The sequence below is a fragment of the Sceloporus undulatus genome, chromosome 1 (genome assembly GCF_019175285.1).
Source record: "Sceloporus undulatus isolate JIND9_A2432 ecotype Alabama chromosome 1, SceUnd_v1.1, whole genome shotgun sequence".
NCBI classification, from domain to species: Eukaryota; Metazoa; Chordata; class Lepidosauria; order Squamata; family Phrynosomatidae; genus Sceloporus; species Sceloporus undulatus.
In genome coordinates this window covers 67,745,238-67,769,976 of record NC_056522.1, presented here as the reverse complement: position 1 = coordinate 67,769,976, position 24,739 = coordinate 67,745,238, and the positions used below count along the sequence as shown (strand labels likewise).

At 43.7% G+C, this 24,739-nt stretch overlaps 2 protein-coding genes across 8 annotated transcripts in view; one reads left to right on the top strand and one right to left on the bottom strand.

Annotated features, from left to right (window-relative positions):
* Positions 1–1,429, bottom strand: part of ERO1B (endoplasmic reticulum oxidoreductase 1 beta) — a 33,374-nt gene extending 31,945 nt beyond the window's left edge. For 2 of the 4 annotated variants that reach the window (XM_042451674.1, XM_042451689.1), the window contains exon 1: positions 1,092–1,423. In XM_042451674.1, coding sequence (XP_042307608.1) covers positions 1,092–1,199 — 108 coding nt within the window. In that variant the 5' untranslated portion in view covers positions 1,200–1,423. Of the gene's footprint in view, positions 1–1,091 lie in introns of all 4 variants that reach the window. The other 2 variants (XM_042451683.1, XM_042451664.1) reach the window with 2 other exon arrangements.
* Positions 1,430–17,813: 16,384 nt separating this feature from the next.
* Positions 17,814–24,739, top strand: part of EDARADD (EDAR associated death domain) — a 32,025-nt gene continuing 25,099 nt past the window's right edge. For 2 of the 4 annotated variants that reach the window (XM_042440626.1, XM_042440542.1), the window contains exons 1-2: positions 17,814–18,000; positions 24,017–24,049. In XM_042440626.1, the coding sequence (XP_042296560.1) occupies positions 17,967–18,000; positions 24,017–24,049 (67 nt within the window). In that variant the 5' untranslated portion in view covers positions 17,814–17,966. The remainder of the gene's footprint in view (positions 18,001–24,016; positions 24,050–24,739) is intronic. The other 2 variants (XM_042440864.1, XM_042440775.1) reach the window with 1 other exon arrangement.

The following is a 24,739-nucleotide window of genomic DNA, read 5'->3' as shown; positions in this document are numbered from 1 at the left end:
ACTCTCAATTAAAGCATCCCCAATAGATGGCCCTCCAGCCTCTGCTTAAAGACCTCCAAGGAGGGAGACTCCACTACACTCTGAGGAAGGAGTGTGTTCCTCTGTCAAACAGCCCTTACTGTCAGGAGGTTCTTCCTAATGTTGAGGTGGAATCTCTTTTCCTGTAGCCTGCATCCATTGCTCCGTGTCCTAGTCTCTGGAGCAGCAGAAAACAACCTTGTTCCCTCCTCAATATGACATCCCTTCAAGTATTTAAACAGGGCTATCATATCACCTCTTAACCTTCTTTTCTCCAGGCTAAACATCCCCAGCTCCCTAAGTTGTTCCTCATAGGGCATGGTTTCCAGACCCTTCACCATTTTGGTCACCCTCCTTTAGACCTGCTCCAGTTACTCAACATCCTTTTTGAATTGTGGTGCCCAGAATTGGACACAGTATTCCAGGTGGGGCCTGACTAAAGCAGAATAGAGTGGCACTATTACTTTCCTTGATCTAGACGCTATACTTCTATTGATGCAGCCTAGCATCGCATTGGCCTTTTTAGCTGCTGCATCACACTGTTGACTCATGTTCAACTTATGATCTACTTGGACTCCTAGATCCCTTTCACATGTAGTCTCCTTAAGTCAGGTGTCCCCCATAATCCTATATCTGTGCATTTCATTTTTCTGCCCTCCTTACATTTCTCCGTGTTGAATTCCATTTTGTTAGCTTTGGACCAGCTTTCTAGTCTATTCAGGTCATCTTGAATTGTGATCCTGTCCTCTGGGGTATAATAATAATAACAATAATAACAATAATAACAATAATAATAATGTATCTACGTCCCGCCTTTCCCCAAAGGATCAAGGTATTAGCTACTCCTCCTAATTTGGTGCCATCTGCAAATCTGATACGCATGCCTTCTATTTCTTCATCCAAGTCATTGATGAAGATGCTGAATAGCCCTGGGCCCAGGACAGAGCCCTGTGGGACCCAGTGGTCACTTCTCTCCAGGACGGAGAAGAGCCACTGCTGAGCCATTGCCTTTGCGACGCTCCCCCTTAAAAGCTGGGCCGCCCCTTGTGTCCCGAGGCAAACCCTCCTCGCACCTGGGCCTCCGCCGAACCCCAGAAGCAGCCAAGGGTCGCCGCCGCCCACAGGAGCCGCTGCGCCGCCAGCCCCGTCCCCGCTGCAGTTCTCCGGCCGCCGCTGCTCATGCTGCAGAGCCCGCTCTGGGCAGCCGGGAGGGCCGGGCTGGGCGCCGAGCGCGGGATCCCCTCGACCTGCCCCCGGCGCCGCCTCGGCCGGGAATGGAGGCTGACAGGAGAGCCCCGGCTCTCTTCTTCTTCTTCTCCTTCTTCCTCTCCTCCTCCTCCTCCTTCCTCGCGCCACTCCGCACGCGCTCACGCCGCCGGTGTTGTGAGCCCCAGAGCGTGCCAGAACCTAGCCAATAGCGAGCGAGCTGGCCCTTTGTGACGACCAACGGGAGCCCGGCGACGGACCCGCCTCCTTCTGAAGCTTTGCGCGCAAAGCGTCCTGGGAAATGTAGTACTTCCTCGTTATATCTTTTCCCTCCGTCTTCTCAGTCTCTGCGTCCTGTAGGCGTTTTTTTATTTCCCTCGCACCCATCCACCCCCTTCTCCCCGCCTACGCAAGGGAGACGGACAAGCGGCGTAGCCAATGGGAAAGGACCACGCGCACCTTCAAAACAAGAAGGGGGCCGTTTACAACCGTCGCGAAAGTGAAGGGGGCGGGGCCAAATCTTTGAGAGGGGTTTAAAGGGGGAAGAAGGGTTATGTATCTGATGTGTCGTTCTCTCACTGCAGGAGGAAGGATAGAGGATGTTAACAAGCAAAAGCTGCCCTAAATAAATGATGATGATGATGATGATGATGATGATGATGATGATGATGATGATAAAATGCTTCTGTTCTTTTTGTTGTCCATTGCCTTCAACGTGAGCCCTCTGCCCTGATAATTTCCACAAGATGAGGCACTCATGTCATTGTGACCAGTTCTCCTCACCACAAAGGAGGACAAGGCAGCACAAAATGGAGGGCGTAACAAAATAAAAGCTAAATACAAATATGAATTCATGCTTCTCAGTCATACTCAAAATCAAAGACATTTTGAAATTACTCCTGGACAGAAGACTGAAGTGTAAAACATGTCCTGGGAGTTTATCACACGGGACAATTGGAAGTATAAACAGTGATTAACCAGTGATAATCCGGCAATTGCACTAATGGTTTTCACACGTCACATTCAAAGCACTATTATCCCATGAATAACCCGTGATAATCCGGCAATTGGGCTAATGGTTTTCACACATCGAGAGGAAACATTATTAAAGTGCCATATCCCATGAATAACCAGGCAACAAAGAGCAGCAAATCTTTTTGCTCTTTATTCCCTGGTTATTCCCAGGACAATGGTTCTTGTGTTAATCTCATTTTATTGGTGTTTTAATGTCGATTGCGTGATTTTCACGAGTTAATTATTGTTTAAACTCCTAATTTCCTTCAGGAATAAATTCTTCCAGAACGCAGCCACATAGCATGAAAAACCCACAAAAACAAAACAAAACCATAGACTTCTTTTTGTGGCACCCGCACTGTGGAATACCTTCTGGGAAATATGATTGGCACCAGTGTTGGCTTGATTTCAGTGCCAAACTCAGCACAGATTTTTCTCCACCTTTGTGGGAGTTAAGACCAAGCAGGCACATAAAAGAGCGGAAAACTGTTAAAGGAAGCTTTATTCTCAACAATCTACTTTAATAACAGTATTTTTTACATGAAGGGCACACCCTTTCCTTTTAGGCATATTTAGAAGAAATTACAAATTTACAGAATAGTCTAGATTACACTCAGCCAAGATCACAAAATAAACATAAACCCTGATATGTCTGTCTAAACACATTTCCCTATTCTATTGATGATAAGATGTTATTTGAATCTTGGATGTCCCTGGGACAAGCTGCTAGTTTGGATTGCATGCTCCAGTGGCAACCAGTATCCACAGGTGCAACAGGCACCCCTGGTCCCAAATCTCTCTCTTCTTCTCTCTGCCTTATGGGGAACTGAGGTTTTTCTATCTTCTGCTGAGAAGGATCTTAAAGGTTTGCACTTCTGCCCAACTGGCCACTTCCACTGGGCAATTGTTCCTCATCATCTCTGTGATGCTGACCCCAATAAATGCAGCTTATGCCCTTTGTTTACCTGGTGGGAAGATTATCCTTCAGCTGTGTTGCCCAGAAAATGGGACTGTCCATTATAACAATGTCCAAGCCAATTTAGGTGAGCTTGTTCAGTACTTTATGGCTGCTATGACAGCTATTCAGCTGCCAAAATTAAGGGTCCAACCCATCTTCGAGGACACACTCTTCACAGAGTAGCTTTCAATGAAAGAGGAGGTTGGAAGTCTACAATGTGGAGGTGTGGATCTCAGCCACCTCATTGTCACGGTCTGTTTGCTGGTAAAGTTTAGATTGATGATGGGTTTCCCTCTCAGGTATGCCTAATTCTAATTTTACCAGAAGGGAGATGCAGTGGCTTAGTGGTTAAGAGACCAATTCTGATGATCATAAGGTCAATACGTTGGCAGTTCGAAGCCCAGGTGCCACATGATGGGTGAGCTCCCATCACTACTAGTGCTAGCTTCTGCCAACCTAGCAGTTCAAAAGCATGTAAAAGTGCAGGTAGATAACTAAGTACCACTTTGGGGGGAAGGGAACAGCATTCGGTATAGTTATGTTGGTCACATGACTACCTGAGTTGTCTTTAGACAATGCTGATTCTTTGGCTTAGTATGAGCGCCACCCCCTACAGTCGATTACGACTAGATATTCAAAACATTTACCTTTAATCTTAATTTTACAAGTAGGAACAATTAGCGTGGGAGACTATCCTTGACTGTATGGCATCTTAGCTGTGTAGCCCTGCAGTGAGTGAGGTCATCTGAAAATCTGGAGTGAAGCATCATCAGTATGATGATGGCACTCAGTTCTATTCTTTTTGTCATACGAAAAATGGGGTGCTGAATTTGGTAACCAGCTGGAAGAAGGCCAACAAGCTGAAGCTGTATTCTGACTTACTTGTAGGCACAGTTTGTAGGTGATTCCCACGTCCAGGACCTAATCCAGATGGAATTTATTCCTTCTGAAAAAGAAGAATCGCTTGCGGATTCATACAAAAGTCACTGGAGACCAAACTGACTTGTGTAGCTGGGGACGTTTACATCTTTGGCTTTAATGCTCATTCCAGAAAACCTTGCTTTGTGCCAACTTTTTAATCTTTTTGGTGTCTACTGAACTCATTTTTAATTTGCCCAGTTTTTAATTTTTATCTGTCCAGAACATTGATGCCTGTTTATAGTTAGTTTCTGTGTTTTTTTCTGAATTTAGTACACTTTGCTACTGTTCCTATGGCTTTATTATTTTACTCTTAATGTGTTATTGTATTCTGACTTTAAAGCCCTGAAAGCTGTACTACTGAAGGGTAACTAAATATAAAAATCTGGACAGCAAAGGCATAGACAGGCATTCTTAATGGCAGTTGCAGAATTATGGAATTCCTTTTTGCTTGGAGACTTGTTAATGTCTGTCTGAGCACTCTGAACATTGTAAGGTATTTTTATTGATTCGTAAAGGCCTGATAGTTTGCCATTTCTGACCTGATTCTTAAATTGTTAAGCAAACCATGCCGATCTTAATCTTGCAGTCAATGGATTTAGATCAAATTTTTAAAAGGCTAAAATCAGAATACAATCTAGTTAGCTGTCACAACAATGATCTTGAGAAAATATACTATTCCAAATCAGTTTAAAACAAACATAACAGTATACAAACGGTTCATTGTTTGCACATTCCAGCTGCAGCCATATAACCTACCAAGGTCACTGATACGAGCTTCTGGGTGTGTAGAAGCAGACACAAAGGATCAGTAGTAAAAACATGTAATTTAGCAAAGACTCAAGGACAATTTTAGAATGAAATAACAGTATTGTCTTCCAAATTAAATGTTTCAGATTTTTTGCTTGTTTCATTTCTTAAATCTCAGTTACTGTATGCAAACTGCAATCATGGCTTTTGGAATCCCCATAAAGTAAATATATACCAAAATTGTAGAAGATGCATAGCCGTGGCTGAAAAGTCTAACATTCTCCCCGGATGTATCCGTGTTTTGAGTTAACATCAGTCTGTCAGGGTATATCTCCAACTATAACTGTTTACTATAATCCAGACCCGCACAACTTAGCAGTAGGCAGGGGCCAAAATTAAAATAGGTTGACTTCTTCAGGCTGCAGAGGGGTATGGTGTCAGTAGAGGTGTCCTCGGAGCCCCGTGCCAGAGCCTCCTTCCAGGACTTGCAGGTTATTGAGGGGGGGAGTGGTGCCTTCTGAATCCTTGGGATTCGGAGGGCATTGGGAGGGGTGAGGTGGTGCCCTCCCAGTCTCAGGGACCTGGAGGGCATGGTTGTGTATGTGGTGGTGCCTTCTGAGTCCCTATAACTCAGAGGGCATGGGAGGGTGAGGTAGTGCCCTCCCAGCCTCAGGGACTTGGAGTGCACAGTGAGGTGTGAGTTCGTGCCCTTCGAGCCCCATGCAACAGCCACCTCAGGGGGCTCGGAGGGCAAGGCAGTCCCTTCCCCACCAGTTGACACCAGCCCTATTGATGCCACTGCTCCACAGCCCAGCTTTGCCTCAAGGACACAGCTAGGCTCTGTGGAGGAAGAGGAATAGCTGAATACCTCCTCCACAGCCCAGCTGTCTTCTTGGAGAAGGGTGACTGGGAGGGGAGGCTTGGGGATGGGTTTGAGGTCACGGGCTGCTGTAAATGGCTTGGCGAGTCACTTGTAGCACACAGGCCGTATCTTGTCCAGGCATGCTATAAGCCAAAGCCTTTTCCATTTGGAAATAAGACAATGGCCCTGGACAAACGGACCTATAGTGCGCCCTCATCACATGCTAGGAGTTGGCTGAGGGCGCACCATCCATACATGCCTCACCCCTAGCACATGACAAGGGCGTCAAAATGGCGGCTCCCTGTACACACGAGCACCATCGCCATTTTGATGTGACAGACTCTTAGCGTCCGCATGTTGCACCCCCCTTGTGACGTCGCGAGTGCGCCATTGGTGCACTGTGGCGTCATAAGGGCATCACAGAAAGAACCTGCTTTTTGCGGGTTCTTTTTGCCGCGCGAGGAAGCTGTGCAGTTTGTCTACTGCGGCTTCCTCGCGCGACAAAACAAGGAGCCAGCAGACTGTCTTTTTTGGGCAGTCTGTACCCCGGCAATGTGAGATAAGCTGTGTCTTGTATATATGTGTGTGCACCTTCAAGTTACCTGTTGACATATGATGGACCCATGAATTCCATAGGGTTTTCTTAGGCAAGAAATACTCAAGACATGTTTTTACCAGTACCTTCATCTGAAAGGGAGGAATTTGTTAGTGGTTTCCCATCCCAATACTAACCAGAGCTGACTCTACTTAGCTTTCAAAATTAGAGGGAATCTGGTGCCTTAGTTTAAGGTATTTAGGAAGTTCATGCTGTATCTAACTTACCATGCAAAATATTAGATGTTGCAGAACTTGAAACTTAATAAAGACTACGTCAGGTGATAGTACAGTACTACTAGGGTCTTCTCCCACATATTTTAATGTTGGAGAGTTGCTTTTGTGCAGAACTTTTTATTTAACAGTTTATGCTAAATCACCATCAGTATATAAGGTTCAGTTACCTGTATTGCCTTGTTATCCAAAACGGCTGGAGTCCCCAATGCCTAGCTAGTTACAATGAAAATTCCCACAAGTATGTAGATATATGTAATGTTCCTTCTCTGTATTACTCCTATAACTATAGTGCAATCTCAATTACTTACTTCACAGATGAGGCTCAAATAATTACTGTTTGTTAAAAAAAAAACCAATGCTGACATGTTCCTGACTGATATGAACATAACTGAAGAAATATTATAGGGCTGTTCTTAAATATTATCTTTTGAACTAAAATAATTAAAATTCCTGTCTCCCACTTTGATAAAAATTGAATAATGCTCATTTACACTTCTTTTTCAAATGTCATCCCATTCAAATAGAGGAAGAAGAAATTATACAAATTCTTAATTTCCAAATCACCAAACTGCCACTCTGAAATATACATTTTAATCCTGCTACTTCTGAAATGGATTTTAAGAGGGGGGAAACAGAAAGCTGAAATTTTATGTATAGTGTGACATAAAATAAAATAAATTATGACTATTTTTCCAAGACAAATGTTTAAATTGTTTAAATAATCATACACAAAAAGTAAAATGATAACCGTCTTCTGCAACCTAATTTAGCATACAAGTCCCATTATCGCTACCAGTATGGCAACACATTGGCAGGCGTCAAGTTGAGGAAGATTAGAGAATGGGAATTTGAACACTAAATATTCTGTATGTGTTCACAAATTAATTTGAATTATAAAATCATAAAACCTTAGAGTTGGAAGAGACAAGGGCCATCAATTCCAACCCTCTGCCATGCAGGAACTCACAATTAAAGCACCGCCAATAGATGGCTATCCAGGCTCTGTTTAAAGACTTCCAAGAAAGGAGACTCCACCACTCTGCAAGGGAGTGTGTTCCACTGTCAAACAGCTCTTACTGTCAGGAAGTTCTTAACCACTGAGTCGCAGTGTCCCGCATTGATTTCAATAGTTCTAGTCTAATTATGACTAAATTTGTATCTAAGCCTCAATTTGTAAGTTGATCAGGAAAATAAATGACCCAATGGCTGTATTATGTGCCTTGTTTCAAATTATATCTACACTTTGACTGAAATTGCTGCCACTCACTCCTGGAATCTCCTTCCCCCATGAGCACGAGTCATCATGTCTTTAACTAGTTTCAAAACTGAGTTGAAGACCATCCTGTTCAGAGAAGCATTCCCAGGCACTGCATGACTATTATTTGTTATTTGACGTTTTTAATTTGTTGCCTGCTTTACTTTATTGAACTATTGTTATTTATTATTTATATGTATTATGTTAATATTTCTCAGATTGTACACCATGGGCAGGTTTACTATATGTATTTTATTGTTTGTATGTACAGTGCTGTGTAAATCTACAGCGCTATATAAATAAAGCATCATCATCATCATCATCATCATCATCATCATCTGGATCAGTTTGGTGTTTTATTCCCAGTTTTTGGTAAATCTGACATTGAACTATTATTCCCTGTACAGTAGTCAAAGTTATTCCATTCCATAACAATTTCACTTCTGTAACATGTACAGTTTTCTATGGAGTACAAACTGGTAATTGCTTGTGGCTTTGGATGATTACTCAGCTTTGAAAATTAAATTTTAAATCTGCTTTTCAATCTTTCGCCTTCAGTGTTAGCAATGTAAACTGTAGGAATAAATATATTTCTGATTCTTCTTGCAAACTGATAAATCATTAGTGATGGTGGTGGAAGCATGGTGATCGTTTAAAACTTTAAGCAACAGTAATGTGTGATAACAGCCTACTGTTCACAACGATAATTTTTAACCACATCCTGAAGAACTTATAAGAAAATATGTCACAATAAAGTGTTCTTGTAAAAAAGAGAAAATACAAGGGAAGTATAGAACAGGAAAACACACAGTAATGGAAGGGATATTAAGAGATAAAATCAGATGGAAAAGAGAGGAGAAAGACAGCAAACTTAAGAGATGCAAAAATAGTAACTAATATTCCAAATGAAAAACCATACAACTTTTAAAAACTTTCAAAAAAGAATCAAAGTGATCACACAAAAAGATTATGACAATTAAGCTAAGCTCTAGGAGATAAATATGTTACTTGTTGTGCTTTTAAGAATGTGAGTGTTACACTAAGTAGTCATTTATAAGAACATTCTGTACTGGCACAGTGGAACACACCATAAAAGATCAAGCTGTAGAGTTATAATAAATAATAATATAATTTTTAAATAAAATTTATTTGTATACCACTATTCCAACATTAGATCATAGCGGTTAACAACATTAATACAATAAAAAACATAATACATATCCCCAACAACAAATATCCCCATCCCCCCAAAAAAAACCATACTATACAGCACATTGTTAAAAACATTACTATTTACAAGACAACAAAATTAGCTGGATAGAAACAGTTGTGTATTGAGGGGAGAACAAGATGGAATTAGGACACATGAGGGAAAGGTTGTCAGAAAAGGAAGGTCTTGAGATTTTTCCTGAATAGATCTACAGAGGAGACAGAGCGGAGCTCTTCGGGAAGCGAGTTCCAAATCTGAAGGGCTGAGGTAGAAAATGCCCTTTGCGCGGACGAGACATATCTCGTCTTAGGAACCCTCAAAAAATGCTGCTCGGTTGATCTGAGAGTGTGGGGAGGACTATATGGGGAGACGCGGTCCTCCAAGTACCCTGGGCCCAAGCCATTTAGGGCTTTATAGGTTAAAACCAACACCCTGTATTGCGCCCGGAAGCAAATAGGCAGCCAATGTAGATCTTGCAAAATGGGTGTTATATGGCAGGTCCTGGAGCATCCAGTGACCAGCCTTGCTGCCATATTCTGTACCAATTGAAGCTTCCGGGTTTGGCACAAGGGTTGCCCCATGTAGAGCGCATTGCAGAAGTCTAATCGAGAGGTTACCAGAGCATGTACCACCGTTTCAAGGTCCCCCCGGCCCAAGTAGGGTCGCAGCTGGCGTATCAGCCGAAGCTGGTAACAGGTGCTCCTGACCGTCGCATCCACCTGCAATGTAAGGTGGAGCGACGAATCCAGAAGCACCCCCCAGACTGCGAACTGAGTCCTTCAAGGGAAGCGTGACCCCTTTCAGGACAGGTGGACAAACCTCCTTCCCCAGGCCAGGAGAACCTATCACGAGCACTTCCGTTTTCTCTGGATTCAGGCTGAGTCTGTTTTCCCTCATCCAGCCCATTACCGACTCCAAGCAGGCATTTAGAGGAGAGATGCCGTCTCTAGTCACTGCCTCAGTCGGAGACACAGAGAAATATATTTGGGTGTCATCAGCGTACTGATAACACCGCGCCCCGTGTCTCCGGATGATCTCTCCAAGTGGCTTCATGTAAATGTTAAATAGCATGGGGGACAAAATCACTCCCTGAGGGACACCAGATGTAAGGGCCCTCTTATCGGAGCGACAGTCCCCCAGCTGCACCATCTGGAATTTACCCGAGAGGTAGGAATGGAACCACTGGAGCGCAGTGCCCCCGATACCTAACTCCCTCAGGCGTTCCAGAAGGATACCATGGTCGATGGTATCGAAGGCTGCTGAGATGTCCAAAAGCACTAACAGGGACACGCTACCCCTGTCCATGCCCAGACGGAGATCATCGACTAAGGCGACCAAGGCAGTCTCAACTCCATAGCCTGCCCAGAAGCCGGTTTGAAATGGGTCTAGAAAATCCATATCATCCAAGATCCCTTGAAGCTGGAAGGCAACCCTCTCGATCACCTTCCCCAAAAAAGGCAGCAGCGAAACAGGCCGATAATTATTCCGAATCAGGGGGTCTAGGGAGGGCTTTTTTTAGCAGTGGTTTAACAACTGCAGATTTTAAACTAGATGGAAAACACCCTTCCCTGAAGGATGAATTAATTATACGGCGTAGCATAGAAGTTACAGCCGTTCCCCCCTGAGCTGCCAACCATGAAGGACAGGGATCGAGAGAGCATGTGGTCTTCCTAACACTTTGAAGAATCTTGTCCACATCCTCGGTACTTACAGACTCAAAGTGATCCAGTCTAACAGAGTCCACGGAAGCTCTGGATACCTCTACTCTAGATTCTGAAGAAATACTGGCGTCGAGATCAGCCCTTATCCAAGAGATTTTATCCACAAAGAAGTTGTTAAACTCATCACAGCAGGCTTTAGATGGTTCCAAGATAGGGTTCAGGGAGGGGGGCAATTGAGTAAGCTCCCTCACTACCCTGAACAGCTCTGCCGGACGCGACTCCGTGGACGCAATATGTGCAGCATAAAACGAGTGTTTTGCTGCACTTATTGCCACTCCGTAGGCTCTCAAAAAGGAGTCCAGGAGTGCCTTGTCGGCTAAGTGCTGGTGTCTTCGCCAGTTGCGCTCTAGTCGTTGCACAGCCCGTTTCCTTTCCCTGAGATCTTCAGTATACCAGGGGTTTTTATTGGAAGCAGGCTGGAAAGGACGCTTGGGAACGATACTGTGTATAGCCCTGGAGAGATCTGTATCCCAGGTGTTAGTCAGGGCATCAACAGAATCGCTGTCAGTTCCAACCATATACCCCTCTAGGGCTTCTTGGAACCTTTTGGGTTCCATCAGCCTTCGAGGGTTGACCATCCTAATAGGTCCACCACCCCCGGGAGGGATTTGGGTAGATGCCTTGATTCTAGCCTCAACCAGGAAATGGTCCGTCCATGACAGGGCAGAGATATTAGTCACCTCTGCCCACGGAGTCTCCACATCCGTACAAAAGACAACATCAAGTGTATTACCAGCAGAGTGCATGGGCCCTGATACCAACTGGAACAGGCCCATGGCAATCATGGTAGCCATGAACTCCCGAGCCGCACCAGTTGGACCTTGGCTGGCCTCGAAAGGGATGTTGAGGTCCCCCAGGACCAAAAGCCTAGGGGACTCCAACACCAGTTCCGAGACCAGCTGTGTCAGCTCGGTCAGGGAGTCTGTTAGCGCACAGGGTGGTCGGTAGACCAACAGAATCCCTAAACTGTTATGATGCCAGGTTTTGAAAGTGCAGCTGACTCTGAAGAGGGGTCGTCAGCTGTTTCTGCTCCCACCTCTTGTTATCTCTGTTCAATATTTTCCAAAGACAAAGGGTCTTCACAATATCCCTGGAACAGTGGTATCTAGCTCTTCTCAAACTGAGCATCTACCTTTGTATGTACTGCTGTCCATTCCCATCACTAAACACATTGAGCAATAAGAAAATTACATTTCTCCCTCCATATTCGCTAGGGTTAGGAGCACAAGACCCCTACGAATATGAAAAAAATGCAAATAACAAAAACACCATGTTTTTACCTGAGAGGACACCTCTCTAGGAATTTCTAGGTCCTCTAGTGCAACTCTGTGGTCAACGTTCGATAGATACTGACCATAGAACTGCTCTGGAGGAGCTACAAATGCCTAGTAGAGTCTTCTCTCTATGAATCTCTAGGTCCTCCAGTGCAACTCTGTGGTCAACGTCTGACAGACATTGACCATAATTGCACTGGAGGAGGAGCAGCTAGGTCCTTCAGTGTGACTATTGGTTAAAGTTGACCACAGAGTTGCACTGGAGGACCTAGAGATTCCTAGAGAAAACATATTAATCAAATCCATGAATAATCAAATCCGCAAATATCAAAGCCACACATATGGAGGGATCAGTGTAATTTCTATGCCCACTTAACATTTAGTTTTAGCAAAAAAGTCCAAACTCCATGGAATTTGTTTATTTAAAAAAAACTACTTTATTATGATAAAAAGATTAAAAAATAAAAAATCCCTATCAATAAACTAGCAGAATCAGCCACAAAACAAAAGTAACAAGAATATCAAATCTATTAATTTAAACACCAGGAGATTAAAAAGGTCTAAGCCTCTTTCTTAAAACTCATTAGTCTGATCGCCAGGCAAGTAGCCCTAGAGACAGCACTCCAGTATTAATTCTACTGAACTGAGCATTTGTATCACCTTCAAGATCTGAAGCAATTATTCCATGTCCCAGTTTGACTCAGAAGAGCATCAGAAAAGCAATGCTGTCTCTGATGGTGGCATACAGCGCAGGTAGGACCTCTGCATGTTGGTTCCAAGTCTGGGGGTCCTTGCACACTACACAAGTATAGCACTTTAACTACCATGGTTCTATCCTATGGAATCTGGGAGTTTGCAATGGTTGTTGTTGTTGTGTGCCTACAAGTCATTACTTACTTGGAAATGGAACTTCACATTGATTTAAATAGGTAAAGATAAAGGTATTCCCCTTTTACAAGGTTGTCAAGTTGGATCCAACTGTAGGGGCCAGTGCTCATCTTTGTTACTTGGCACTCTTCTCCAGCACCACATCTCAAATGAGTATTTTCTTTCTATTGGCTTTCTTCACTGTCCAACTCTGACATCCGTATATGGGGATAAGTATTATGGTGGCTTAAAAGATCCTCACTTATATCTTTACACTTTACAATCAGTTTAAAGCAGGGGTGGAACTCATGCAACCCTTTTGATGTTGTTAGATTGAAATTAATGCTATAAACCGACAAGCGACCTGAAAGCACATGCACACACTGCATGTTACAACTCCTCCCCATTTTTGATAAAATTACCGGGATGGGAATCAGCAGAGGGCACTCTTTCTTTTTCTGAGTTGTTAAGGGAAGTTTGGAGGGGTTTTTTTTCTTTTATTAGTTTTGTGTTACTTTTCTTCATAGCTGGGGTGGAAATCATGCAGCCCTCCAGATTTTGTTGGACTGCGCCACTTCTCATCATTAGCTATGCTAGCTACAGCTGCTAAGACTTGCAATCTAACAGCATCAAAAGGGTTGTATTAGTTGCACCCCTTCTTTAAACTATGAAAAATGGTTTTAAAATCTAGTTCACAATATCTGTCTGAAAAATCAGTATCTGCTTGGTAAGCAACATTTAATTAATCAATATAAACTGTAAACAAATGAAATTCATAGTTACAAATTAACTCAGTTCTGTACTGCATGGCTGGATATTGCACAATCTTCCAAATGTTATTAAACTATACCTCTCTGCATTCCATAACATTACCTATGTTGCATATTCAGGCATAGCTACGAGTATGTTGGCTAAATACAACCAAAATCCACAATCCAGTAATGTTGTTCTTTGTGCTTTTTTAGCTGGCCCAAAAACGGTATTACTGGTTTTTGGATTTTAGATTTTGTTGTATATTACCTGTGTTGGTTAAGACTACTGGGAGTTGCAACTCAGCATCTGGTAGGCTGCTTGATTCCCATTCCAGACGTATCATATTTCATTATAGGTTTAAATCCAATTGGCAGTCCCAACTAGAACAAACTCACTGAATCGGTGGCATTAATGTTGAATTAGGCAAATGCATGGAGAATATGGTATCACAGCTACTAATCATAGGTACTTCAAGGATCATAGGCAGCATGTCTCTCAAAACCAGTTGCTTGGGAACACAAGTGGAAGGGTGCCTTTGCACTCATGTTCTGCTTATAGGCTTCCCACTGGCATTGGTGGGATACTTGAGATTTAGTATACTGGACTAGAGAGTTTTTGCTCTGATTCAAAACTACATCTTGTTTTCTATGAAACACAGTCAGGAGGCATCCATCTGGAAGCACCATCACTCTCTACATCTCAGTTGTTCAGAGCTTAAGTATACAGTATTGTATTTCTAAACTGAATGTCATTAAATTCTAAACTGAATGCAGAAACAGCTTATTTACAGATAATGAATGATTTGATCAGGAAAGTTTGTAATTTATAGATCTGTATTTCAACCATGAAGGGGAAATGACAAGGATCAATGAACATCTTGATGCTTTGGAAGAGACAGAATGTACAGAAATAACTGAAGTCACATTTCTATTGGCTGCTGTTCAAGAGAAATATAAAAATCTACATTCATGACAAGAATCTGTATTTTACTTATTCCTTTGATTTGTCATCCATCAAGCCCAGAGAACATAGCACATACAATTTATGAAGGCCTCTCTTAACAATTATACAACAAAGTAATTGCCACATTGATTTTCAACCAAGTTCACCTAGTTTTGTATTCTTTCCTAGAGCCATGGCTCATTGAACTTCTGCATAAACATGTCTAGGATTAGGCTGTCAACCAAGCAAAAATGACAATCCACTGAGTAAATGAACAAAGCTGCTTGGACCTTGGAAAGTCTTTTTAGTGCATCGTGGGGTGGGAGCTGTTAAAAACTATGTAGACTGTAATGTAATAAGCTACTGGAGAGGGGAAATCACCCATGATTTCTGCCATTTGTATCTCCTAGGATACAAACCCATGATCATTCCAGTTCAAATAGTGAAAGTTCCCTTATTTAAAAATACAGCAGAAAGAATGCTCACTGCAGATTTTTTGTTTGTTTAACACATGCCTAATTGAAAGATAAGCACTACTAAATCAAATTGATTTCAATGGGAGATACTTAAACAGGAAATTAAAAGTCATGTCATTTCTTTCTTTACAACCTAGCGAGAATCAGTCCTTTTCTTTCAGTTTTTACTGCTAAGACTCTGGTTCATGCACTGGTAATTTCTCGCCTCGATTACTGTAATGCTTTGCTAACTGGGCTTCCTCTTTCCCATCTTGCCCCCTTGATTTCAGTACAACACTCTGCTGCTAGGATTATTTTTTCCGCCCACCATTATGATCATGTCCCTCCATTATTGTTGTCCCTTCACTGGCTCCCAATCCCATTTAGAATCCGTTATAAGCTGTTATTACTAACTTTCAAAGCCCTTCATGGTTTGGCCCCCACCTATCTGTCAGCACTTGTTCCTCCTATCTTCCTGTTCACTCTCTGCACTCTGCCTGCCTGCCTGCCTACCTGGCTGCTGGTGGCTTTGAGGGGCCCGGCAGCGGCAGTGGCCATCAGGGCTCGGTGCTGGCCCTCTCCTCTTCCTCCTCCTCCTCCATGCTGGATCGTTGTCTGCTGCTTGGCCTCCTTTCCCTTCTCTGCCCTGGTAGGCCTACCTTAGAAGGAGGCCAGGGCGGAAGGAGAGAGGCAGGCTGGGAAGACGGAGGATGGAGGACGTACGTACATGCGTGCTTCCCCAGCATCCATGCCTCTGTGCTCCCGGCCTGCCTCCAGGTCCCCGCAAAGGGGGGGGGAAGGATTCTGCATGGAGGAGGAGGAGGCCAGCACCAAACCCTGACAGCTGCCGCTGCTGCCACCACCACCACCCCCTCAAAGCTACCAGCAGCGAGGTAGGTAGGTAGGCTGGCTGGCCAGCCAGCCAGCCAGCAAACAAAAAGAAAAAGGAGGAGAAAAAGAAAGGAGGGAGGGAGGGAGGGAGGAGGGAAGGCCGGTGACAGGGAGATGGCCGGGGCCATTGCAGATCCCCCTGACCTGTCACTGGCGGCAGAAGTGAATCCACCTGTGGCTTTCACTTGGATGAATTGATTTATTTTATAATAAATCAATTCATTCCAAAAAACACCACTTTGAAAGTGGTGCCAGGAAACATCGGGGGGTTTGCGTTTCCCCCGTATTTTCCCCTTTGAAATCGATTTCATAAGGATTAGGATTGATTTCAAATGGGAACTAGGGTATATAACCCAAATCCTGCTGCGATTTATATCACAGTGGGAATGACCCCATTGTCACCAGGTGTCATTCATGGATTTATATGGGCATAGTATCCAGATGACATCATTGATTTGTAGTCATGTTTTTTAACCTTTAGGGTTTGTTATGGAAGCAAAAAGCATCCTTTGTCAATACCCTCCATCTGAATGTACCCCAAAGTGTACTCAGAAGTGAATCCAACTGAGTTTCTTGAGATTTACTGGTGTATTGGTTTGAGTGCTGAACTTGGATTCAGGAAGAATGAGTTTGACTACTGGTCATCCATGGAAAACCACTGAGTAATCTTGGGCCAATCACACATTTCTCAGCCTAGAATAAATATTGCTTATGGGAGAGTTGTCTGGAGTCAGAATCAATGTTAAAGCACGCAACAACACACACAGCAAGATACTGACTTTTCAAACAGATGATGTTAGTTTGTCACGGCATAAAAAGGAAAAGATATGATTCTGACTTTTGTGCTCAGTTGTATATCTTTGCATTTTAATTCTTTCATAGCTGCCCTCTCCATTCTTAATCTTCTGATTTCCTGACTGCAGTCTAATTCAGAGGTTCCCAACCTTTTTGACTCGCGGAGCCCTTATTTGTAGGACAGGGCCCCTAAGAGGCCTACCTGATGTCTTAAAACAAGTTAATGGTGTTTAGGAGTATGTATAAGAATGTATTATTATTCTTTAATTTCATTCAATTTTTATTTCTAGAGGTAAGCCAGTTTTACAAGTTGTGAAATAAGCTCCGTGGTTATCTGTCCATGGATCAATGGTGGACAAAGTTCTGGGAAGGATGGTCAATGGAGAAGCTTACAGATGATATCAGCAGAACCTCTGAGGCAAGGAACAGTAACCAGTTCAAGGAAAAGTGGCCGGCAAAATGCTCCAGAAGCCAGAAGGTGTAGCGTCACTGAAGCGTCCCCTCTCCTCTCCCTTTGACAAAGTGTTCTCAGAGCAGCCATTTCTTCAACAATGGGAATTCCCATTATGCACAAATGGCTGCTCTGCCTACATTTTGCTGAAAGGGGAGGTGAGGGGACGCTTCAGTGATGCTTCAGAAGTGCAACTGGCTATCACACCTTTGCGCTTCCGGGGTATTTTGCTGGCCATTTCAGCACAGCAAGCCTCTGTGTAATAATCTTTAAACCACAACTCTGATGCTCGTGTCCCATCACAGCATCATAGGAGATTTGTTTTGGGGTCTGGAGTTCTGAAGGAGAGCTCAGTTTTGTATGTTTGTCTTTTAAAGCAGAAGGGCAATGTGACTGTGTTTTATCTTTTATAAACAATAAGTGTTCTAAAGTTAAAAAAAAATCTGTGGATCATATGGAGGGCTGGCTGAAGAAGAGAATGGAAAGATGAATCAGGAGAGGAAGGGGGAGGAAAGGAAGCCCTCCTCTGGCCTGAAATCTCTGTCTGTCCCTGGAGGGGTGGGGAGACTAGAGAACCTGGGCTGCTGCTGCTGCTGCTTCTTTCCCTGTGAAGTGTGGCTTTACCTGCAGCTCCTTCCGCTCCCCTGAGAGAGGCTCTCCAGCTCCAGGAGGAACTTGACTTGCAAAAGGCGGAGGCTCACCCGACTGCTCTCTTTGGGGGGGCATAGGCAGCAGGGGGAAAGGGCAGCCCCCTCCAAGCCTTCCAGGGACCCCCTCAGCCTCCTCCCCCTCCCCATGGCTTCTCCCCAGGGAGACCCTCTGCCTCAAGGTAAGGAGAAAGCAAGCCAAGCCCGCCTCTTTTGTGGCTGCCAGGGGAGAGAAAGGGGGGCATTGGCTGCGCCTGGCCGGAGAGGCTGCTGCCCATCCATCTGCTCCTGTGGCCGCTGGGCGGGACTGGGCTGGGCCAGGAAGGGAGGGAGGGAGGGAGGGAGGCGGACCCCGGAGTGGCCACGAGGGAGGGAGGCAGGGAGGGCTAGAAGAGGACTCTGTGGCGGGGGGTCCTCCTCCTGCTCCTGGGCCTAGAGTGGCCAGGGGTCCTCCTCCTCGCTGCCAAGGGGGACAAGGCACTGCACAAAGGGAGGACGCCCTGGGAGGAAAAAAGGAGGGCCTGGCCCTGGCCACATTAAGCCTTGAAACACTCCTAGAAATGGAGGGCAGCTATGGAGAATTGAGGACCTTCCCACAAATGGAGGGCATGGACAAAGAAAAGCTCAAAACACTCATAGAAGTGTAAATTCATGCTTCTTAAGCATGCCCTAATTCCTCCCCGACAGAAGGTGGAAACGTAGGACATGTCCTGGAAAAGGAGGACCTCTGGCCAGCCTGCAGTCTTGGGGGGGGGGGTGAGGAGCAGGGTGGCCACATCTCCTCACTGCAAAGGGAGACAAGGCACTGCAAAAATGGAGGACCTTCAGGAAAACAATGGGAGGACCTGGCCAAAGAACAGCTAAGAACACTCCTAGAAATGTCAAGCCATGCTTCTTTGTCATGCTCAAAATGGAGGACATGTGGGAATTCCTCCTGGACCAAAGGCTGAAATGTAGGACAAGTCCTGGAAAAAGGCCGGCTCCTCCATCTGAATCCTTAGGCCTACATCTGAGGGAGTGGGAAAGGAGGCCTTTCTGGAGCACCTTGCCCTCAAAGGACTGGATGAATCATTCCCTCAGACACCAAAGAAATTAAGCCCTGCAGCATCCCTCTGAAGTCGAGCAAAATTGCAGCAGAAAAGTTGCCTTCTCCTGCAAGAACAGATTTCTGCCTGGCCCAAGAGGAATAATGTGACTTCAACAAGCTCTTCGAAACCAAAGGAGAGCAAGAATACAGTTGCAGACTCTGAGGCAGACAATGTCCAGGAACATCTTTCTTTTTCTTCTCTCTCTTTCTCTCTCTTTTGGGGCTTTAGAGAGTATGCTCTCCTTTTCCTAGACCTGTCCTCCATTTCTGCCTTCTGTCTAGGAGGAATTCCAAAATGTTTTCCATTGTGGCGCATGCCCAAGTGGCATGGATTTATATTTATATGAGTGTTTTGAGTGTTTTTAGCTTTTATTGGGTACTGCCGTACATTTCTCTTGAATGTCCTACATTTGTGGTGCCTTGTCCTCCTCACCCCGCCTGAGAGGCCCTTCACCTACAGGAGAGAAAGTTCAGGAGCTTCGCTCCATACCCAATTTGCAAGTAATAACTTCCACACTGAAGAAATAATGCAGTTTGACACCACTTTAACTGCCGTGACTCCATCCCACGCTGCCCTGGGATTTGTAGTTTTGTGAGGCACCAGCAGCCAATGTGGTGTAGTGGTTTGAGTGTTGGACTATGCCTTTGGAGAGCAGAGTTCAAATCCCCACTTAGCCATCTGGGTGACCTTGGGCAAATCATACCAAAGAATTGGAAGACTGTGAACAAGCTAACAAACTGGGGGCCATTAATAGTACATTCTTTTTAGCAGCCAGTATGGTGTAGTAGTTTGAATGTTGGTCTATGACTCTGAAGACCAGGATTCAAATCCCTGCTGAGCCATGAAAACTCACTTGGTGACCTTGAGCAAGTCACACTCTCTCAGCCTCAGAGCATGGCAATGGCAACCCTCTCTGAAGAAACATGCCAAGAAAACCCTGTGATAGAGTCACCTTAGGGTTGCCATAAGTCGGAAGTGGCTTGAAGACAAACGGGACAAGAGAGAATCGAGTCCCTATGCACAAAAAATCCACTTTAGTTTTCTCCTTAATGTTATTTTCAGCACTATAATTTCAGAGAGAAAAATTCACTTTTAATTGTTGATATTATAGGTTGCTGAAACGAGTGAGAAGCTCTTAACAAGCTACTACAGATTGCTACAAGATCTATTGATAAATCCCAGTCTGCAGGAATGCAGACTAAGCTCAAATTTCCAAAAAAACAAAAATCAAACACACAAACTAAAAGGAAAACCATTAAACCTTTTGTACAACAAGTAGTTGTCTTAAGGATTACCATCTCCTCCTCATTTGTTTGAGAATCTTATCTAAAAGTAGTACTACTGCAAAGATGATTCTTTCCTTGTTTTTTATAACATCTTGAGCTGGAACCATTTTAAGCTTCATAAAGCAAAGAGGAATAAGAAGCGAACTGGAAATTGGCAAAGTATCTAGTACTTTCAGCATTTTTTCAGTGATTCTTATCTATCTACTTTGGTTTCAAGTTCGTTTTCAGAATGTTAGTTTAATAAGATAAGAATGGGTTTATTCTCCATAAAAGAAGCTTTCAGTTGCTTCATCTTAAAAATAGCTATCCTCAACAACTGTAATAAGAGTCATTACTAATAAAACAGTGACACAACATCACAATGCAGAGCAGAAATATACACCTTCTGGAGCTCTATATTATGTAGGAAATATAAGACACTGTACATAGAACTGGATATTCATTTGGCAAAGCCATGATGGGCTCTTCAATAACAACAATCTTGGTGGCCCTTCAGACAGTGAGCAGCAGAAGTGATACAGTCCTCATATTAAGTTTTTTTGCATTTGCCTCGCTTCATCATGATTGAAACCAATCACAGTCAGACTGGAACTGGTTTCAAATGGGAATGACAGTCATATAACCCAATCAGCAATTCATTTTAAATCACAGTGGGAACGCGGCCTTATGTGATCCCATAATCAGGAATGTTAAAAGAGAAGGGAATTCAGGATGGATGAGAGTTTCTCAAAAGGGAGATACTGAAGGCACAAATTCAAAAAGTCCCAGTGCAGAGGAAAAATGGGAAGTGTCTCAAGAAACCAGGATGGATAACTAAAGAACTTTCAACTAAGCTAAGTTTTAAAAGGGACATGTATAAGAAATGGAAAAGGGGGACAACACCAAAGAGGAGATTCAAACAAATACCTAACACATGAAAGGATAAAGGCAGAAAAACTAAAGTGCAGAATGAGCTCAGGCTTGCTAGAGAGGGGTATGTCCGTAGCAAAAGGAAGAAGAAGGAAATGGTAGGGCCACTGCATGGAGAACATGGAGAATTGCTAACAGAAGACAGAGAAAAGGCAGAACTACTCAACACCTTCTTTGCCTCAGTCTTCTCAGAAAAGGAAAAGGGTGCTCAACCTGAGGAAAATGGAGCAGAGGAGGGCACAATAGAGGAAATGAAGCAAAGAATAAGTAAAGAGGTAGTACAGGAATACCTGGTTAATCTAAATTAATTCAAGTCTCTGGGGCCAGATGAACTACATTCAAGGGTATTAAAAGAACTGGCAAATGTAATCTCAGAGCCATTGGCAATAATTCTTGGAGAACATAAATCCCAATGGACTGGGGGGGGGGGGGGCAAACGTTGTACCCATTTTCAAAAAGGGAAAAAAGGAGGACCCTAACAATTACCACCTAGTTAGCCTGACAACAATACCAGCAAAGATTCAATAGCAGATCATTAAAGAGAGAGTCTGTAAGAATTTAGAAGGGAATGCCATAATAACAAAAAGTCAACATGGGTTTTTCAAAAACAAAGCATACTAAACTAACCTTATCTCATTTTTTTTGATAGAGTCACATGTTTGGAAGATGAAGGGAATGCTGATAGCATATCTTGATTTCAATAAGGCCTTCAACAAGGTCCCTCCATGATATTCTTGCAAACAAGCTAGTAAATTGTGGACTAGACAATGCTACTGTTAGGTGGATTTGTAATAGGTTGAAAGGCCCAACCCAAAGGGTGGTCACTAATGGCTCCTCTTCATCCTGGAGAGAAATGACCAGTGTTGTGCCACAGGGTTCTGTCCTGGGCCCAGTGCTATTCAACATCTTTATCTATGACTTGGATGAAGGAATAGAGGACATGCCTATAAAATTTGCAGATGACATGAAAATAGAACTTGGAGGAGTAGCTAATACCCCAAAGGACAAGATCAAAATTCAAAATGATCTTAATAGAATGCTGGGCAACAACTAACAAAATGAATTTCAACAAGGAGAAATGTAAAGTATTGCACTTAGGGAGAAAAAAATGAAATGCATAGATATAGGATGGAGGACATCTGGCTTGACGACAGTACATGTGAAAGGAATCTAGGAGTCCTAGTAGACTACAAGTTGAACATGGGTCTGCAGTATGGCTCTGCAGCTAAAAAAGCCAATGCGATTCTAGGTACAGAATCTGTGGTACAGATGCGCCAAATGCACCATGCTGGCGGCATACTAGGGTTAAGGGACTGCACGGCAACCACACAGTCCCTAACCCTAGTACAGCGCGGCACCGTAACAATGGTGGCGCCCCGTGTATACAGGCATCGCCACTGTTACATGACGGACACATAGCATCCGCATGTCGTGCCGTGCTTGTGATGTCACAAGTGCACCATTGGCGCACTCGGGCGTCACAGTGATATCACAAAAAGAACCTGCTTTTCATGCAGTTTGGCGGCTGCGGCTTCCCTGTGGGGGGGAAAAAGGAATTGTCAGGCTTCCCTTTTTGGGAGGTCTCTACTGCACCTAGGTTGCATCAATAGAAGTATAGTGTCTAGATAAAGGGAAGTAATGGTACCACTCTATTCTGCTTTGGCCAGGCCTCACCTGGAATCTTGCATCAGTTTCTGGGCATCACAATTCAAAAGAAACTGGAGCATATCCAAAGGAGGGCAACTAAAATGGTGAAGGTTCTGGAAACCATGCCCTATGAGGAATGCCTTAGGGAGCTGGGGATGTTTAGCCTGGAGAAGAGAAGGTTAAGAGGTGATATGATAGATATTTGAAGGGATGTCATATTGAGGAGGGAGCAAGTTTGTTTTCTGCTGCTCCAGAGACTAGAACACGGAACAATGGATGCAAACTGCAGGAAAAGAGATTCCACTTCAACATTAGGAGGAACTTCCTGACAGTAAGGGCTGTTGGATAATAGAACAAACTCCCTCGGAGTGTGATGGAGTCTCCTTCCTTGGAGGTCTTCAAACAGAGGCAGGATGGCCATCTGTTGAGGATGCTTTGATTTAGATTTCCTGCATGGCAGGGACTTGGACTGGATGGCCCTTGTGGTCTCTTCCAACTCTATGATTCTATGATTGTATGAAAAAGGATGTTGACAAGTGTGTCATAGGAGGGCAAACAACATGGTGAAGGGTCTAGAAACCATGCCTTATGAGTAGAGACTTAGGGAGCTGGGTATATTTAGCCTGGAGAAGAGAAAATTAAGAGGTGATATGATAGCCCTGTTTAAATATTTGAAAGGATGTCATATTGAGGATGGAGGAAACTTGATTTCTGCTGCTCCAGAGATTAGAACATGAAGCAATGAATGCAAACTACAGGAAATTTTACTCAACATTAGGAAGACCTTCTTGACAGTAAGAGCTGTTCGAGAGTGGAAAATACTTCCCTGGAATGTGGTGGAGTCTCCTTCGTTGGAGTTTTTTAAAGAGAGGCTGTATGGCCATCTGTCGGGGGTGCTTTGATTGTGTGTTCCTGCATGGCAGGGGGTTGGACTGGATGGCCCTTGAGGTCTCTTCCAGCTCTGTGATTCTATCATCCTGATGTTCCTCTAAGGCAGCAGTTCTCTACCTGTGGGTTGCGAACCCTTTGGGGGTCGAATGGCCTTTTCACAGGGGTCGCCTAAGACCATCAGAAAACACAAATTTGCAATTGTCTTAGGAACTGAGACACTGCTCAGTGAGTCACCACAACTATATTAAAGGGTTGTGGCATTAGGAAAGTCGAGAACCAATGCTCTAAAAGGTTCAAGGTGATGCCCCAGAGATCCTATCTTTATCATCTCAATAATTCTGAATAAAAGTAAGGTCCTTCTGTCTTTAAATTTATAGGCATCTACCTGGAAAGAAGCCTCTTGGAACAAGGTGAGATTTACTTCTGAGTTAGTATGCACATGTCTTGAGCCAGGGTGGTACAGTGGTTTGAGTGCTGGACTTGGGAGACCAAGATTTGAATGTCCACTTAGCTATGGAAACGTATCTTGGGCAAGTCACATTTTCTCAGCCTAGTGCAGGTTCCCAACCTGGGGTGCCTACACTCCCTGGAGATGGGAGATCGATTTCAGGGTGTGTGACAAAGAGTGGCTTGTGTCACAGATCATCCATCATTTTTTTCTGAATACATAAATTGCAATATAATAATTATTATTATTTTTTACAGTTGAGTTTGTTCAGCCACAATATTATATATGATTCAATTTGTGATTCCAAAATTAGAAGTTAGACTTCTTCCTCTTCAAATGTGATACTACTTTTGTAAGGCATGTGGACATTAATCAAATATTTCCTAGGGGTGTGGTGTATAGAAAAGGTTGGGAACCCCTGACCTAAAGGAAACCAATGGCAATGGTCCTCTAAATAAATCTTGCCAATAAAACCCAGTGATAGGATAGCTATAAGTAAGAGCTGATTTGAAGGCACATAACAATAACAACAAAACATGCACTGTTAATAAGGGGTTTTGGAGGGATGAATGGGATTTCAAACTAGGCTCTCCCTGGGCATAATGCATCACCAGAAGGATTGTCTCTCACACTCTGCTGTGTTATTACTATA